At 39.4% G+C, this 19048-nt stretch overlaps 1 protein-coding gene across 2 annotated transcripts in view; it reads right to left on the reverse strand.

The window, feature by feature from the left end:
* Positions 1-19048, reverse strand: part of cacna2d4a (calcium channel, voltage-dependent, alpha 2/delta subunit 4a) — an 87394-nt gene that overhangs the window by 60157 nt on the left and 8189 nt on the right. Inside the window, exons 4-29 of one of the 2 annotated variants that reach the window (XM_056367489.1) lie at positions 18015-18131; positions 17874-17933; positions 17456-17618; positions 17240-17371; positions 16669-16729; positions 15636-15786; positions 14602-14676; positions 13188-13277; positions 12902-13015; positions 12476-12554; positions 11206-11339; positions 9429-9506; positions 9093-9173; positions 8840-8914; positions 8588-8674; positions 8368-8439; positions 8047-8108; positions 7648-7715; positions 7509-7554; positions 7292-7389; positions 7091-7184; positions 6793-6885; positions 6242-6369; positions 5175-5294; positions 4087-4155; positions 480-1471 (exon numbers count right to left, since the gene is read on the reverse strand). In XM_056367489.1, the coding sequence (XP_056223464.1) occupies positions 1308-1471; positions 4087-4155; positions 5175-5294; positions 6242-6369; positions 6793-6885; positions 7091-7184; positions 7292-7389; positions 7509-7554; positions 7648-7715; positions 8047-8108; positions 8368-8439; positions 8588-8674; positions 8840-8914; positions 9093-9173; positions 9429-9506; positions 11206-11339; positions 12476-12554; positions 12902-13015; positions 13188-13277; positions 14602-14676; positions 15636-15786; positions 16669-16729; positions 17240-17371; positions 17456-17618; positions 17874-17933; positions 18015-18131 (2511 nt within the window). In that variant the 3' untranslated portion in view covers positions 480-1307. Of the gene's footprint in view, positions 1-479; positions 1472-4086; positions 4156-5174; positions 5295-6241; positions 6370-6792; positions 6886-7090; positions 7185-7291; positions 7390-7508; positions 7555-7647; positions 7716-8046; positions 8109-8367; positions 8440-8587; positions 8675-8839; positions 8915-9092; positions 9174-9428; positions 9507-10136; positions 10155-11205; positions 11340-12475; positions 12555-12901; positions 13016-13187; positions 13278-14601; positions 14677-15635; positions 15787-16668; positions 16730-17239; positions 17372-17455; positions 17619-17873; positions 17934-18014; positions 18132-19048 lie in introns of those variants that run through there. The other variant, XM_056367491.1, reaches the window with a different exon arrangement.

Genomic DNA, 19048 nt, shown 5'->3' on the forward strand with positions numbered 1-19048 from the left:
ATCATCAGTCACACAAAACAGACATTAAATCTTTACAGACTAGATCCTGGGTATTTCACACAGACAGTATTGGGTAATAACTTCCAACACCATTTATTATATTTACACACACCAGAATGAATTCAAATGATATTTTCCAGTAACCACAATTTAAATTCAAGTGATCTGGGGCATTTGTTGTACAAAGTAGAGAAAATGGAAGAACATTTTTTGCAGTGTAGAAATTTAATTTTTGGGTGAAAAAGGCGATACTGACAGCAGCTGAGGTGGAATAAATTCACAGCATCAAATGAGAGCATAAATCAGTCGTGATAACATCTCCTCTGTACACTGTACCTTATCCCATTTTCTCTGTCCCTTGCCCTCAATCTCCTCTCACCTTTCTCTGCTTCTCATCGTCTCTCTCCTCCCTTCTCCTCTTACTTATCTTGTCTCCATTTATCTTTCTGTCGCCTCTTCTCCCATCATTTTTTTTAGTCTTTTCACCCCCTTTTTTCTCATCTCTGCCCTCTTTATCCCTTGCTCTGTCTGGTCTATTGTGTGTATCTTTTTCACTTTTCAACTCCCCTATCTTCTTTTTCTCTCTTTTATTTATCCTTATTCCCTGCTTCCTCTCCTCCTCCTCCATGTCATAAATCCTCTCTCTATCCTTTATTCTTCCACTGACTCTCTCTCTGTCTTTTATTTACCTACTTATTGCTCTTTCTTCTTCTCGTTCTCCCAGTCTGCTACTCTGTCAGTAGGAGCGTATTAGGTTTATTTACATACAGCCTGTCACTTCTGCCACAGAGATATACTAATCCATTGCTGAGCCTAAGATCAGCATAAACACAGTGTTTTTGTCGTCACTGTTGACTGATTTTGGATCAGCCTCTGAATTACCAAATCCCTGGCCTTCATCACAGGAAGAGAAATTAAATCTGCCCCAAATCAGCATAAAAGCTAAACACAACAACATACTGAGAAAACTGGAAAACTGACCAGTTTCTGTTCAGCCAAACACTGACACCCAGTGGTTGTAAGAGGAATCACAACCTTTGACTTTGTAAATGTCTATGCCGCTGAAGTGTCTCTCTGAACAATGAACAGGCATTAATATTTTTGTCCAGCATTTAAGCTGCAAACTTGTGTAAATGTTCAATTAAGGCATGATACACACTCATACAAGCATAAAAGTGATGCCATATGTGGACACAGTACAGCTTTGTGGTTGTATGTATATGTGGCCCATGACAAGGCGGCTTTTGAATATTTAATACACTTGTGTTCAGGAAGGAAACGTGACTTGACAAGAAAGCCTTGCTTACTCAGATATGGCAAGAAACAGATGTAGAGAGGAAGCATGAGAGCAAGGGAATAAGAACAAGAATGATATGACAAGGGAAAGCGAGTAAGGAGGGGAATAAAAAGACAGAGAGGAAAGCAGAGCGAAGTGAAGGGAGACAGCCCTGACAGCTTCGGAAGAGAGGGGCTAAAAAAAGAGAGAGATGTATGTTAGGGTTCAACAAGGTAAAGAAGAGTGTCAGAGGGTGAAACATAGTGAGTCGTGTTTGTGTGCATGAGTGTGTGTGTGTGTCAAAGAAAGTCAGAAAGAGCAAGTCTATAAAACATTGATACAGCCTTTTCGCTCTGCGTTTTTGTTTAAGTGAGGCAGCTGGTAAAAAAGATGTTCCACTTGACATCCAGTGATGCAGAGGTGAAAAAAAATGTTCGGTAACCTGTCTGACCTCAGACCTCTAACTGGTGATCATCATATAACATCTACCATCAGCACACACAACAATCACTGGCTTTTATCAGAAAAGCCAAAAAGCCTCTTTACATCCATGACCTATTACAAATCTTTTGCATCTTCTTAAATGTGTTTTTCTTCATACTGTACTCCTACCGTCATATAAACATTGTTTTTAGATGTAGTGGTTATTTCAGATCTACCTTCTAATTTCTGGGACTGCTGAAAATTGACAATAGATGTAGAAGGCCAAAGCAGAGCCCTGGATCCAACATACTGTGACGTTAATGTTCCCAAACAAGCAGAGTGGGGAAAAAAAGAGAAACATTAAGAAGGAGAGGCAGTGAGATTAAGGGAGAGACAGAAACACATCTATTTTGAACTATTTTCTCACTTCTCCCTGCTCTCCCTGTTTTCCATTTCCAAATACAGTATATCATGGTTTAATAAGACGTTTTAATTACACTCTCGATCTTGTTCTGACATATGGCAAAGAAACTGAACATTTAATAACATCATATAATAAAAAATTTGGGCAATACATAATAACGACCAAGCTCCATCATCTCTTAAGGAGCTCATGCTGCCCTATTATCCCAATACAACACTCAAAATGCAGGCTTGCTCGTGGTTCCTAGACTTTCTAAGAGTAGAATGGGAGGCAGAGCCTTCAGCTATCAGGCTCCCCTCATGAATTTATATCACACTACTGCATGTCATTAACTTTGTGTCTTCTCTCTCCTGTAGATTGTGCTTCTCCTCTCTGTCCTCACTCCCCGTCCTCATTCTGCAGGTATCTCTGACTCTGAAGCTGCAGTATCTAGATCTGCCAGTACTACTCAACACCTATCATCATGATAATAATAATAATAATGACTATCATTGATTGGTACTGCTATCATTGCTGCTGTCACTATTAATAACACTATTACACCTAGAAGCATCATTATCCCCCTTTTTCTCCTTTCTCCCCAATTTCTCTCCTCTCAACTCAACCAGTCAAGGGTGACGGCTGCCCACCCTGAATCTGGTTCTGTTCGGAGCGAGTTTTTCCTCTCTTGCTCATGGTGGGAACTATTGGCTTTCTCTCATTAATATTGTAAGATTATGCATGTTATGATTTGGCACTATATAAATACAACTGAACTGAATTAAAATTAATTTTCACGCCTGAGACAGTTTCCACAAAAGCTGTGAAATACAGATAAGCGCGTGTGTTTGTGTGCAGGTGTGCATGGATTTTTTGTGTATTGTTTTTTCAGTCTGTCTTTCAGTGTAATGAAACACTAAATGCATACAGGTATGCATTCAGAAATACACACACACACGCATGCTCTCGGGATGCAGCTCCAGAGAGTCTTGTCGCACTCAGATAAGTATGACTGATGAGTGTGTCAGCCACAGATGGGCTTTCCACAACACACACATACGTACACAATAGCCCACACATCAGGAAGCAGTGAAACAAAGCCGGAGACTATGAACTGTGAGACAAAATGTTTCTCAAAATACAATTTCAAATACAGACTCAAACACAGGCTCACTCACTCAATTACTGCTCCATAAATGATTTTCTTATAGGATCATAAAAAAAAGAGACCACACACATAATCATCAGGAGCCTAAGTGAAATCAGAGATTGAGAGCTACTGACACAGTAATGGTGCACAACCCTCCAGGCATCTCAGCTTCATGATCACAATTAGAGCTTTACTGATACATCAGCAGGTTGATATTATTGGCTGTTATCAGGTTATCACAGACATATTGGTATTTTCATTTACTGTATGTTTGCAAATATGTAAAAAGTTACTGGACATACACATTTATGTATGGATCAAACACTGATTATCAGATTCTGATTGTTATCAATTTTTTTTTTCATTCTCAAGTTCCGATATCAGCATCACCCTCACAAATTCTGTATTGGTCAGGCTAGGCTCTAATCACAGTGTCTGTATGTAACTGTTCATCCTGTATGTGGAACTTTACCAATTGATTAACTATGGAGCTTCGCATCTTAAGACAGATTTCACACAGCTCACAAAATCTTGTCCTCAAAACAGCTTGCTATTACTTCGAGAGCAACTTCCAGCGACTACAACAGAATGACTTTAAGTGAAAAAGACACTATGAATGTAAACAAGCTAATTCTTTTTAGTAACCTCTAATCAGCAAGTGTTACTGACAACCCAGCACATCAAAACCAGTAACTGGAAGGTGACACGACCAACAATCACCATCTTAACACCAAGTTCAAATGTCAGAGAAAAAGAGAGGGAACAGTGGAATAAAGTGTGTATGTAACAGACAGAGAGTGCGAGTGTGTATATAAACAAAAGTTGTCTTCCTACCTCCAGCGATGGCAGTTTTCGCGCCCACCGTCAGAGTGACAGCAGTGGTAGAAATCACAATTCTCCCTGCTGGGAGAGCAACACACAAACAATTAGCAACAATTCACAAGAATATACAGTACTAACACATGCATGTATATATATATATATATATATATATATATATATATATATATATATATATATATATATATATATATATATTCCTTCCAAACAGACACATTCATGCATTCACATATGCATACACAAGAATTGAAAGGGAAAATGTTCCCAGAATATTTATTTTCTCACATACTGAATACATCTTTTGTGAGCACTCACAGTGCTAGTAACGGTTGAAATGTTAGTAAAGATATGTCCAAATGTATTTGAAAATATGTGAGAGACATACTGACTTGGACTAGGGAGATAATATTTAATAAAGTCATGCATTCTTTGTCTATTCACAGCCTTCTTGCGAGCAGATGCCAACTGTCACCAAGCCACAGATTCCAGCCAGATTAACATTTTAAGCATTATGTAACACAGATTATGAGAGCTAATCGACTAATACGCTCATAACAGTGTGTATTATGTGTTTCCATGAGCCATGTATTTATATTTCTGTTATTCGCTCCTCTAAGACAACGCCTGCAGTCTATGCCTGCAGGACACAAACTGTGTCATTAGGAAATTCTGTGACAGTATTAACTGTTTTAGATGATATAGTAACATAACGATGAGGGGAAAAATATACAAACTATGAAAACAGATTCTGACTTTCCAAAAACAATTATTAAAATCAGCATAATACAAATGAACTAAAACCTTACTGACTCCCTATGAGAGGAGAGGAGGTTCCCATACTCTAATTGCATGCTCATGCAGTGAGAGACAGCGAGAGAGGGATGGAGGAGGAAGAAGGAAACTGAGAAGAAAGACAAGAGAAACAGAGCAGAGCTAGAATAAAGACAAAGAAAAGAGGCTGGTAAAGACAGGGGTGAGGAAATGGAAAACAGCGACCACGCACTCCTCATGCTTTGAAAGACCACAATGAGGATAAATAAAAATAGGAGGCATGCCAAATATCAGTAACAGTTTTCCTCTACCCTCCTCCTCCACCTCCTCCTCTGCCTTCCTCCGTTTTCTCCCTCCCTCCTCCGTTTCGTGCTCCACCTCTTCTGCACTCAAGGTGGTGCTATATTCAGCCTCATAGTCCCTGAATACATCTGAACACAACACAGTGTATTTACCATCACCCTGATAATCACAGAGGACTATTTTGTGTTTAAATGTCAAACATTAAAATGATGGTGGTATTATAATATGTCTCATTATATCCATGTAAACACATTGTGAAATATTTATCACCATCTTGATTGAAAATCCATATATTCAGTAGTTACAGTACAGGAGCTCCTCTTTTTGAGATTTAGAGGTTAGATGAGTGAAATAGTAACTAACCTCAAATTCATCTGTACATGTAAAACACAACAAACTATATGAGGAAGTGGATATAAACACAAACCCTGTACTCTGTCATGAGGAACAGCAGTATTATCAGCCTCTTAATCACCTCAATGTAATTACATACAAGTCTGCACTGTGTTGTGAAAAAAGTAAATTCTTATCTTTGGTTGATGCCTAAAGCACTTTGCAGCAAACATGTTTTTTAAAATACACCTCACTGTAGTAGAGATGAATAGGAAAATTAAATCCAAAGGCAGAGAAGAGCAAAGCTGAAAATCACATCTACCTTGCTGACTTAATTTCTTGACTAGATTTAAAAATGGTGTTAGTATGATGTGATGATAAATATGATGACAGTAGCTGTTAAAGTTGTCAATCTGGAAAAGTCACAGAATATAAACCGAAATAGAAAATCCATCATGACTGAACTGACACTTTCTGGGCATTTTGCCTCTTTAACAAAAACATTCTTCAGACTCTCCAACCCTGTGTAAGAAACCATGTTTATACAAAGTACATAAATTCTAATGAAGAGTGGAGCAGTTGTAGCCTGCTGGCCACAGAGAGATGAGCCTGTCACTGAGAGATTGTTGGTTCAAACTGCTGAAAATGGCTAAGAGAATTGGAAATAGAAAAAGGACAAAAAGTATTTTGTGTGTCCATGTGTGTGTGATTGCTCAGTAAGGTTGTATCCCCTCGTGTATACCTCTAGTGTCCTGTCTGGGCAAGTAGTATAGAAACTGTCCAGCTGGGTACTCAGCTGCTCTACGGTACCACTCTGGGAAATGGTCCAACGTGAACATATTCTCCTTGTCTGTGGAGGTCAGGAAAGACCTGGGGAGAGACAAAAATAAGCTTAAAGAAAAAGCTAGTATCTGCTGCCTGTAATGGTGACAAACACTAAGAAAAGGAGGATAGGATAAGGGAAAAACACAAAGATTCTGGGATAGTTGAGGAATGAAAAATATTGTGAGTAAAATATACCTCGGTGAAAAAATGAGAAAAGGATGTGACAAAAACGAAACAGTTTTACTTGGAGTCTCATTACCACCTTTCCTTTTTGTGATCACCAGGGGGCGAACTCACACTTCACTGTAATTCAAATCTTTATCACTGTGACCATTCTCAAAAACTATTTTAAAACCCAATTTCACCCTTGTTGTAAATCTTTTGGTTGTGGACATAAAGGTCTGTTTAATTTGATGTGGTGACACTGAATAAATATTTAAAAAAAACAAGTGTGTTTTGCTAACTCACTTGCCAACTCTTTTCTCCATACCAGTGTACCACTGGAATCTCATCAGGCCTGAACGGGTTCCCAAGAATGCTGTTTCTACCCCCTCGACCATACTAGGAGAGAGACAGAGAAAGAGAGAGAGAGAGCAAGAGAAAGAGAGCGCAAGAGCGAGTGAGAGAGAAGATAACCGGACAGACACAGGTGGAGCAGATAGAGAGGAACAAGGTAAATATTAGTAAAAATAATATGAGCAATCATGTTAGCGTCCCCGTCTTAAAACAACATTTAAAATGTGTGTACATGTGTGGTAATATTCACCCAGATGTGTTGAGCATAAGGGTGGTCCAGTAAGCTTCCATAGGGGCCGTGACCACAGCATCAAACAGAGTTTGTTGCAACAACTCCTCATCACCTGTAGAGAGAAACCCGAGAGAAACCACCATAGATCCAATAATAATGAAAACGTTTTCTTTTTCCTAAATCAAAAGATGATGTGCAGAAATTGAAGCATCCACTTACACTCCAACTCTGGTTCTTTGCCAGTGAGGTATCCTATTACAGCTTGCAGCTGGGTCAGCTTGCGATGGGCTGGGTCAATGTCTGTCTCACAGTATGTCCTACAACACACACCCACACACACAAGCATATGAACAAAATGAACAGCAGACATATTTTCATGAAAAACAAAAACCAATAGTGTGAGACCCGTAACATTTGTTTCACCGGCTCTACTCACCACTCGTTGGCTATGGTCAGATCTGGAGCCATTAAGTCGTGAAGACCTGAAGGAAAACAGAAACAAAAGACATGAACACAGAAAAATAAGAAAGGCAGAGACAAAAACAAATAAACTGAGACAAAGGAGAAAGACTTACCTTCCTCAACAGAGACGTTGCCTATGAAGATGTACTCTCCATGTCCCCTAGTTAAGACTATACCCAGACTGTCAAACACAGAAAAAAGAACATTATTTTAAAGTTTTAAAAAGGCAATATACAATATTCTGTGACAAAAACCTTTGTTATTTGCAGAATGAATCATGCTCATAATAACCACTCTAGGGCTCATACATAGCATGCACAGCAGAGCATTTGTTGTTACTTCAGACAATAGTGTAGGCCAGACATAATATTACGCTAGAGTAGATATTATTTACATAGATTGCTATGTGCTAAATTATTACATACAAGTATTGGTGGTTGTTGGATATGGAGAGTAAAAGATTTTAAAATCTGACCTAGTAATCCTGTTAAGTTAAAATTGATCAGACAAACCTAAATGGCGTCTCATTGATGATGGTGTAGAAGTAATCATTCTTCAAGAACATCACTCTCCTCTGTGAGAGACAAAGAGAGGGACAGAGTCTATAAAACTGACAGTGAAAACAGAGAGAACAATAGACAGCTTGTACAGAAAATATAGAAAAATACAAATAATTAATAAATTTAATAAAACACAACTAACGTGACAAAACAAAACTGATGACGATACAAAAAAGACAATAAAACTCAAAAGGAAGAAAGGAAGGAGAGCAAAATCATATGTCTGATCTAATAAACAGACACAGAGACACTCACAAACACAAAAGTACTCACTCCTTTATCCACTGTAGTTCTCACGTCTAAAGATAATGTTCCAGTTTCTCCTTTAACCATGGCTGTCCTCAGCTAAGACACAAACATCACATACTCAGCACTTTAAGAGTTTCATTATATCATGCTATAAATCCTGACAGCACAACTCACAATGACATACAGTACAAGGAACACAGAGAACTGAAAAGGACAGAAATATCTCTGTGAGTGTGTTCCTCACTTTTTCCTCAGTGTCCTCCCATTCCACCTCTGCCAGATCAACACTGTTATAGTTGGGTTTTGGCTTTAGCTTCTTCCCCTCCTTGTACTGTCACACACACAAACAAACAAATGCACAAACAAAATACAAAATAAGTCTTTAGTAAACTATTTTGTTTTTACCATGCATGGTCAATCACATAAATAAAGCAGAGGCATAAAGTTGGAACAGTTTCTCAGTTGCAATAATTCATTTTGCAATATTTGTCTGTACCAGGGGTCGAAGGTCAGGATGAGAGAGGATGTAGCCATTGTTAGTGAGGAGGTAGGCATAACCATGGACACCCAACTGAAAAGACAGAGAGATAAGACACAATCTCATACGCTAGTAGTGCATCACAGATCATGGACCCAACATCCATATGACTGTCATGGAGGAGAATTGGCACAGTATTTTAGACTACAGTGTGTTACAGCTTCGTTTGTGCCATTACACAAGAGTGTACTGTATGTTGTAAATGGTTTACCTTATATCTTGGCGCTAATCTCATCAGTTCTCTTAGGGCCACGTCAGTTCCTACCACTCCCAGCAGAATCCCATGAGACAGCTACAGGAAACATAAGGCAGGTTTATAAATGTGCAAACAGAAAATAAAGGGGAAACTGATATTATGATGTATTAATTTAGGATGGTTTATGTTATTTACTCAAAACAGAATTATGTATACTCTGATGCACTTAGAAAATGGGTGCTTACTCGTAGCAGAAAAGACTTTCATATATCATTATGGACCCAAATGCACTAATTTCAAGTGATGTCTATTGAGGGTAGTGGTATTAATAGTGATAAAATGAATACTTACAGTCTCTTGCTTCTTGCTGAACACAGGCATGGCGACAGAGGTCATCAGGAGCAAGCTTTGGGCCTGAGTGTTGAACAGCTATGATCCAAACACACAGAGAGATTCACACACAGACTTCATTTCACTCTCCTCTGTTAAAAAGCTAAACTAGTTAGCCCATGAGCAAATAACTGTAAATCTAAACAAAGCCGGCATATGATTCTTGTGGAAAGTTTTGGAGGAAAATTAAGTGAAATGGAGATGGACTGATAGGCGATGTCTACTTTGGTAAATTTGTGTAAACAACTAGCGTTAACGTTACATCAAGCTAACATCTAACAAAGTGAAGAAAACAGAAGCTAAGAAATGTTCGCTCAAATACGTTTGAAAAATATACTCCTGTAAAATGAGTTAAATGACAAGTAAAGTAGTGAAGAAAAGTTTCAAAACTATGAAATAAAAGTGAAAGGTAAGTAGCAATGCCAAAACATGTTATTCTTCAGGTACCAGGTAAAAAACTAAGCTAGGCTAGCTTACTAGTGGATGAGCTAAACTAAGTTTAGCATTGGAAGCTAAGGGTCGAAACTAATTGAAACCACTAGATACTGTTGGTCGTTGACTGTAAATTTAAGGCTAAGCAAGACCTCACAGATACTATATGCTGTATTATATGGCTAACGTTACTTAAGTTTAGCAAAGGAAAGTTATAAAAGCTCTACATATGATTACCTTTTCTGTGTTTGGCAACTGAAGGTGGAGATGGAGGGGAGGAAAGACAACAAAAAGCATGAAATGGCGCTGAAAAGATATTCCACATATGGTGCATAGGTGGTTGCTAGGCTGCTGCAAGGGTATTTTTTGCAGAAATTGATAGTGCAGTACTTGGTGGTGGCTGCATAGTTGCCATGTGGTTGCTAGGATGTTGGATGTTGCTAGGAGATTGTATTGGTGTTTGGGATGGATGGAGGGGGTTTGAATGTTTCAGCACCATGGAGACAGAAATGAATACAGACAGACAGACTGCAAATATACATATATATCTATAAATATATATATACATCTTATAACACCCCAATCTTTACAGTTTAGGTCAATGAAAACTGAAAAATCATGTGTTCTATAGAATACAGGCCCTTTTCTGGGATTAAGAAACTGATTAAAGTTCAGCTTTCCTGCAGCAATATAAGTAAATGAAGCCTTGAAAGTTAATGCGAATAATTCCTACAGGTCTGTCTGCACAAAGGCAGCGTTGGAACAAACTGTGTTACTACACCCTCTGATGCATTATTCGGACAATACTGCACTGTAGGAAGTAGCACTGTATATTGCTATCAGAATGGTGAGAAAAAGAAGGTGAAAGCAAGGCAAACTAGATGGATCATCTGCAACAGTATTGGGATGAACTTTCCAAACAATGTTTAATTTCCATTATAGAAAATAAGTCATGTGCGTTCAGCTGCTGAATGAGTCAAATATTTAGATTGAATTTAGGGTTTCAAATTTCATGATGCCTTTTGTTTGATTTAAAAAAAATCTTTATTGTTTATTTGTCCTATGCTTTCATTTCAGAATACACTGAGACATTAAACTATGTAAACTTCAGTAAAAACTAGAAAATGGAGGTATTCTACAACTTTTAACTAGCAGTGTGGAGAGATATAATGGATTGCTACCAGAGGTAATAGCACAGGTGTTCTGAATAAGTCTGACATTTTGCTTCAGTGTGCCAGATAACACTGATGTAAGATAATAGTGTGTTCCCCATCAGGCACCCCTATAATGAGAGAAGCAGACTGACCACACTGTCCATATACGCCTCAGTCCATATGATGTCATGGTCATGGTTGATGACCATAGGTCGGCTGAGAACATGGAGGTACTCCATAACGTTTTCCTGGACGTCAGCCAGCGTGGAGATATGTGTGTAGTAACCTGTAGGACAAACAAATACATATATACACATACCGTATATCACAAATTACTCAGATGGTAGACCAAGGACGAATACATTTTAGCAAAGAAAGTGTGCACCATATTATTTTTATCTTTCTGCCTCCTGCATTTGGGTATTATTTTAAGAGCAATAAATTCATTTATCAGACATCAGAAAATATTGTGGTCCCAAAAGGCATTGAGCTGTTTTTTTTAATGAAAAATCAGCTTAAATCTCCCATCAATGCGAATGTGCTTTTGATGTTCTTTAAAGCTTGGCTTAGTCTAAGATTTATGGCATTTCTACAAGTGGGAGACAATGACGTCAATGGGATACATGCAGTGAAGCTGCTCTGTGACAACAGGCTACTGAGGCACTGCCAGATATGGACATGTGAATGTGTGAAACCCTTTTTCCCTTCGTAACATTGCCTCATGAGAGCTGCTGTTATTATCATTAAATAGCCCTCCTTACCTGACTAAAACTGAAACCGCATATAGATGGTTTTTGCAGGAGTGTAACAAAAAGCATGTTTGTCTGTTTGTGACTGATATTTTGTTGTTGGCAGAAGCAAATGCCGGTGTATGCAACAGAAGGGAGTGCACCTGTTACCCATTACACGCACACACACAGACACACACACACACACACACACACACACACACATACATACATACATACATGCACACACAAACACACACACACACTCAGAGATATGATATTGTTTGGCGAGGAATGTGTTTACAGTGGATCTGTGCTGATAATCAGGTATTTAGTCAGGGGTTTTTGATGTGCCCAGAGCAGGATAAAGTGATTATTTTCAGGCCAGAGCTGCTGCATGGCCCCATGTAAATCACAAGAGGGCAGCACCTGATACCCAGTTCCATACAGCACCAGCTGGGACCACCACAGAAGGCCAGCAGACCTACCTTGCTAAAAAGAACAAGAGGGGAACGCTGCTTTATTTGTAGGAAGTGAGTGATTGTTGCATAAGATTTCACATCTATTTCTCAGTTTCTTGTTGCTGAAATGACCCCACTTTCCTTTCTGGATTGCAAAGTTTTCATTTATAGTAGAAAAAGCATTTGATTCCTTAAAAACATAGCAACCAAAAGAAAAATCACTTAGTTTATACCTTTGTTGTTGCAGGCAATCCATTTGACATTATCAGCAAACGTCATCTCTCGTCCAATAAGATAGGTGAACACTCGAACCTGGAGACAACCAAGTAAAGTATATAGTAAGGTGTGATAAATCGCACCCATTTGATTCTCTAAACAACGTAATACAAATACTTGATGGTGTACTGTATCTGTGTGATTACACTGCATTTCACTAGTGCTTGTTTTTAATCTTGCTTGTATGCGAGCATGTAAGTAGCACAAAACACAAAAATGGCTACAGTATATCTGCATGACCTTTCCCTGTATGTGATTGTAAAACATAGTAATAAGGCATAATTTAAAAAAAGTTGTGTTGCAGAGTTAATCAGGCGAAAAATAGGCGGATTTCCTTGAATCTTTTTTCTGAGAAAGTCTATGTGTGTGTGTGCGTGTCATACCCGTCGTTCTGGCCAGTTGAACTCTTCAAAAACATCCTGGAAGTCCTCCATGGCCCCGTCTGTTATCAGCATGATGGCCTGGTTACACAGGCTGCCCTGGCCCAGTGCTGCAGCCTTAACACACACACACACAGTTTATTCAGTCAAGAGAGGTTGTAGTAAAGAAACCAACTGATTCAGACTGTGAACTGTGCATATAAAATTCATTTTAGCATTTGAGGGCCAACAAATGTGCATGTTGTTAAAACCTTGCAGTTTCTGTGTGTTGTTGCAAACAGGGACAAACCTCGTTGAGGATCTTGAAAGATTCCTTCATAGCTTTTTTCACTTTGCCCTCTCCTTTGACATGAAGGCCTTCGACCAAAAGCTTGAAATGCTGAAAGAGAGGCACACAAAGAATGGTCTTTGTCACAAAGCCCTGGATCTTACCCTTTTGGCAAAATGCAGGTGAACTGGTCACCACAGAAAAAGAGGGAGGGAGAGATCATGAGGGAGTTAGATAAAGAGTGTAGAGGAAGGATTATCCCTGGCTCTCTGGCACACTGACCAATTACAGCAAAGTCACTACAACACCAGGATGTAATCAGGATTAATCAACATGCGCACACACTGACATACACAAACAGACAGACACACGCTGTGATAAACGGCTACACTGTTATAGGTTCCACCAGTCTGTAAACCAGAGATGGACTTAGCCATCAAGGTGCTACTAACAGAATTTTATATCCCCTTCCTGTGCACTGTAAATTATACCCAGACTTTGTAATGTAGGCTTGTTTGATCCCCTTGTATCTCTTTTCTAAAGACAGTTTTACACACCCTGTCTCTCAGTCACCTGCCCAATATGAACAAAACTGATAATGAATCTTTTTTAGAGTTTGGGGAAACCTATTCTCACTTACAGTGGGAGTCAACAAGGTAAATAAGAAATGTAGGAACTCTTATATAACAGCCACAAAACCTGTCTTCATGTAAATGCCTGTGTATTTGTGTGTTACATGAGTTTACGCGTTAAGTATGTCAGCCAACATCTGTAAGCCCATTCTGTTACAGTCTGCCTCTCTAGGCATTCAACCAATAAAATCCCTTGCCGACAGGTCATGTGATCTACTTAAAATTGTCAGCAGCCAGCAACCTTACCTGATCTGCCATGATGTGAAGGGGAGTGAAAGTAGGGCATACATCCACCACATAACACGCACACACATACACACACACACACACACACACGCACGCACGCATGCACGCACGCACGCACACACACACACCTGCGCGCACACACACACAGACAAGGCTGAGCAGACTGAGCAGGTGTTGGGATATACAAAATGGGAGACACAGATGAGGAGGGGATAAGAGAAATTAAAGCAGCTATGAAACAATGAGACGTACATGTAAATTCAAAAAGGTGCAAAAGGGAGAGAATAAAAGAGACGACAAGACGAGAAAGAGAAGACAAAGAGCGCACAAACACAAGGCACATGAAGTCAGAGCTTCATCACTAAATCCTGTCACAGATAGTTTCTAACCTGATAACACACGTTCGCTGTGATGTTTCACCTGTGATCTGATGACAGCATAATCTTTGTCTTTAGAGGATTAGCGAGATAACAGCTGACGATTAATGGGTTAACAGAGGTTAAGGGAACTAATTAGCTGTGAGCGTATGTGTGTGTATGTGCGTGTACGTGCATTACCTCTCTGTTATCCAGATCAGCTTGTACCAGTGTGCCCTTGAAGCAGGGCTCCACATAACGAATGTAGTCACTGTACTGGAGAGAGAAACCAAATATACAGCATGACTCAATACAAACAAGTGATGATGAAGAGTTGAGTTTTTCCACCTTCAACCCTTAACTGTATTACACTTATTTACTCTAGCCAACGTCTGCTTCTGTTACACACAAACTAAATAATATCTGAATGCTGGTGTATTAATATGAAGTCCGCTGTCAGTGTTATTTACTTTCCTCTACTGTATGTTGTTATTCAAATGCTTTTATTGTTAAATTTGCCACTTATTACTTATATCGCTGGACATTATATGTGCAAATGTGCATTGTTATTTTGCGTTTATATTTCATTTACTTAACCAGGTAGTCCACTGATAGTTAATTCAAAGTTCAGGACAAGTGGAGTTAAAAGCCAAATTACAGTATGTTATTCCTAACAAGAAAGTGGGACTTAAACCCTCTTTCTGAATGAAGACGTCTCGTTTTAAAGTAAAACTCACGCATTGATTTTCATTTTGCTGCTTGGTCACTCACATCATAAGGAGCGTAGCTTTGAATTCTGTGTAAAAACAGCTTAAGGGCAGCGGATTTGCAGGAGGCGTATGATTACACACACAGTAATACCAGGATAAACCATGCTTATTACACCGATTTGTAGTTGTAGGGCTACACACAGCCAAAATCCTGAAAAACCGAAAAACCAAATTAAATTTGAAGCTTTGATGTTACTCCTGGACATAATGGCCTGGTGTCAATTGAATATTGAATGTGTATATATGCAGACATGTCCTTTTTTCATGTGTTTAGCCCAGTCTCTTTACTGTACCTGCATGTTATGTTAGCATGACAGTGAATTTGGGTGTTAGGGTGTTAATCTCTATGTCACACTCATCATGACTTAAACACACTCTTGTGAGTCTTAGACTGCACATGTCTATCTGTATTTTTTTTTTTGCTATTGTGTGTTTGTGTGTGTGTGTGTGTGTGTGTGTACTTACTGCTATGATGTTAACAAAGTCATTTTCTCCCAGTGTGTCAAGGATTGTATTGATGGTGTGTTTGGCTATGGTCAGTCTGAGACCCTTCATACTGCCACTGACATCCACCACAATGACCACATCTTTAGGAGATGTGGCTGCTTGGATATACCTGACAGAGAGAGAGAGAGAGAGAGAGAGAGGAGAAGAAGAAGAAGAGAGAATAATATATTAATATAACTCAGTAACAGAGGCTGTAGGTTATTTACCAGTTCAGGTCTTATCCTCTTATGTGTTCCTCTGTTCTTCCGTCCATGCTTCCCTTCATCTCTTTATTATCACCCCTACACTTTCCAAGCTCATTAACATCAATGAGATTTTCCCTCCAGCAGCTGTGATTAGCAAACTTTCCAGCTCTACAATGTCTTGCACAGTGTGTTCTGTCTGAGAACCTGAGTTCCTGGAATTTGATTTACTGTTACTGAACAGTAATCCAGCTCTTATTTGACTTGGTGGACCTCTTACACGGCAGACATTTGACATATCACAGTAAAAAAAATAAAATCAGAGAATGAATTCCATTTAGCTGCTGCTTCGGGGTCCCGGTGTTGTGACCGCTGACTCTCATCACTCTGTCATGATTTACTGGGACACTTGAATAGACCAGACCTTCCAAGTCAAAATGTCTGCTGTGAAAAAGGCCTGTTGTCACAATCTGTGAAGGCTGACTGATCAAATGCTTTGCGTCATACCACATCGCCTTACAATTTTTTTAAACATTGAATCTGAGGGCAAAAAAAAAATGTGCTAAATTTACTCATTTAGTGCACAAACTGCAGGTGAACAGAGACAGACAGTCAATGATTGTCTAATGGCACCTGATTATTATTGTGAACTGGGGATAAGGGATTCAGGTTGAGTGGAGTCGTCATGGTTCTAATGCCAGCCATCACATTGGCATCCTTTCTTTTACTTTCAAACGATAGGCTACATAACTGTTCATAAGGCATCAGTAAGGAAGCAGACCTTAGGCGTGACATGAATATGGATTTACCAATTTCTGTTTCTGCAGTCAAAGGTGACCACACCATTTTCATCTGGAATCCACTGGATCCCTGGAGAGAGAGGGAGAGAGGGAGAGAGAGAGAGAGAGAGAGAGAGAGAGAGAGAGAGAGACTGATCAAAAGCTGACCATCAGATAACAAACTGCTGCTCGGCTAACTGGTTGGATGGATGACTGGATGAACAAATGGATGCAAGCATGGATGGTGACAGACTGTCAAATGAGGGAGTGATGGATGAGGTAGTGGATGAGTAAAATAAGCTGTGTCACAAATCCTCCGCTAATTACTCCTCACACATACACACACACACACACACACATACACACACACACAAGAGAGCTCATCAGCAGCCGTACTCTAGCTGAGACTGAGTCATCACGTTTGACTGACAGTTTCCTGCTTCGTCAGTTGCTGTGTAAGTGTACTGTTTGTCTTGTGCAGCTGGGTGTTTCTGCACCGCGTCTGAACACCGATACTGGAGAAAATGCAACTGAAGATAGTGAAATTTTGGGAAGCGTGCACAATATATCCTAAATACAGGACACTCAGATGCATATGTACCTGGGTACAGCCTGAAGAAGCCTGTAGAGCTGCCAAAGTACTGCCACGTGAGAGTTGGATCTTTCTGGAAGTTATCGATGAACACATCATTCAGAGCCTCGGACATATAGGCCCCGTTAAGAATATCTGGATCTACAGGAAGTGGGAGAAAGAATAAAATAAAATAGATATTCCACTGGCAGTTGGATGAATTAATGATGAATGAATGAATGTTACCTCTGTTGTAGACATTAGTGGGGACTTGTATGTTACTCAGTTGTGTGTTGACTGGCAGTTTATTGAAGTGTTCATTTTCCTCCAGAGGGAATTCTCCTCCCAGCGACAGTGGGTTCCCATCCTCATCCACCATGTTGACCAGCAGGGAGTTATAATAGTCAAACTAGATAAAAGAATAACTGATGTGACTTTATATACAGATTATATGATGAAATGCTGAAGATGTGTTTAAATATGGATTATGCAGTATACAGCTATATTTGTTCTGTGAGATTGGGCTGTAAAACCTCACTTAACTTTGCATACTTGCTCTCTTTATGGCTCGATGACTTACCACACTGTTACAGTTTATAGACGCCACCCAGTACCACTAAAGAAGGGTTATTAATGGAAAGCAAACAAACACGCTGTCACATACCTCCAGTGTTTCATTGAACTCGTGGTAAAGATCTGCATCCTCTGCTGCTTCTGCTAACCTCTGTGATGAAATACAACTAGTTAGGGATACAGTCTGCCCCTATAATGGCCCGTGTATGAATGGTATAGAATGTACTATTACCTTCACAGACTTCATCTTCCTCCCGAGCATCCCCTCCATCTCCTCTGCAAACTTATTCACCAGCTCCTCTCCGTCCACCTCCTCCATCTTCACCACACTCTCAACATCTTTGTATTTCTACAAAACAGAAAGAGAGAGATACACACTCAGACAGGCAGCACCACCAGGCACCACACGCACACGCGCGCGCACACACACACATTTTGCAGTACAGATGGGGGTCAAGCCCTGACTTCATCCCCTCCCCAGACCCCCCTCTCTAATCTGCAATATGACAGAGTGAAGCCACAAGAAAACCATCTACTGCACGCTGTGCCTTTTGATTGACATCTGTGCATGTTTTCATGACTCTGTTGTGTATTAAGATGGTTTAATGGAATCCATGGTTTGTAAATCACTCATATGGTCATAAAGATGGAGTTAAAGGCATCAAAAAAGACTGAAATCCTAATCATGTTTTTGTTTTTACACCAATTACAACTGCCGTTTCTAAAATGATGAATCCACAATAAAATAAATGAACAAAACTGAAAAAAAATTCTCCTGTTCACAATGATGAAAATACACTGTACAGTAATGCAATAATACTACATGTAAACAATGACCTATAACTCTTCTAATGGCTTTTGTAAGATCATTCTTATGTTATGTCATTTTCTTCAATCAAACAACAATAATTTCAATATATTACCCCATGACAATTATGAGGATGTGAGAACGTGGAAAGAAATTGGCCAGAATGAAATCTTTAATATTTACTGTTTGTTTTACAATTCAAACTGAACTGACCAGGTCTCAAGGAAATAAAAATCCACTCAGTTTTCAAAATAATGTGTTTGGACATATAGCTCTACCCTAAGTGTCTTTGATTGAACAAAATGTTCTTTTCTGGCTTCTAGAGGCTGGTGCATTTGTTCACTATATGCTATTAATTTAAACAGCTTGATGAATGTAATTGAAGGGATCCCATGTTGTTACCAGCGGACCGAAAAGTTAATTTCCGGCAGTGATGATGGACTCATTTTCTATTACCC

This window comes from Seriola aureovittata, chromosome 22 (genome assembly GCF_021018895.1).
Source record: "Seriola aureovittata isolate HTS-2021-v1 ecotype China chromosome 22, ASM2101889v1, whole genome shotgun sequence".
Lineage (NCBI taxonomy): Eukaryota > Metazoa > Chordata > Actinopteri > Carangiformes > Carangidae > Seriola > Seriola aureovittata.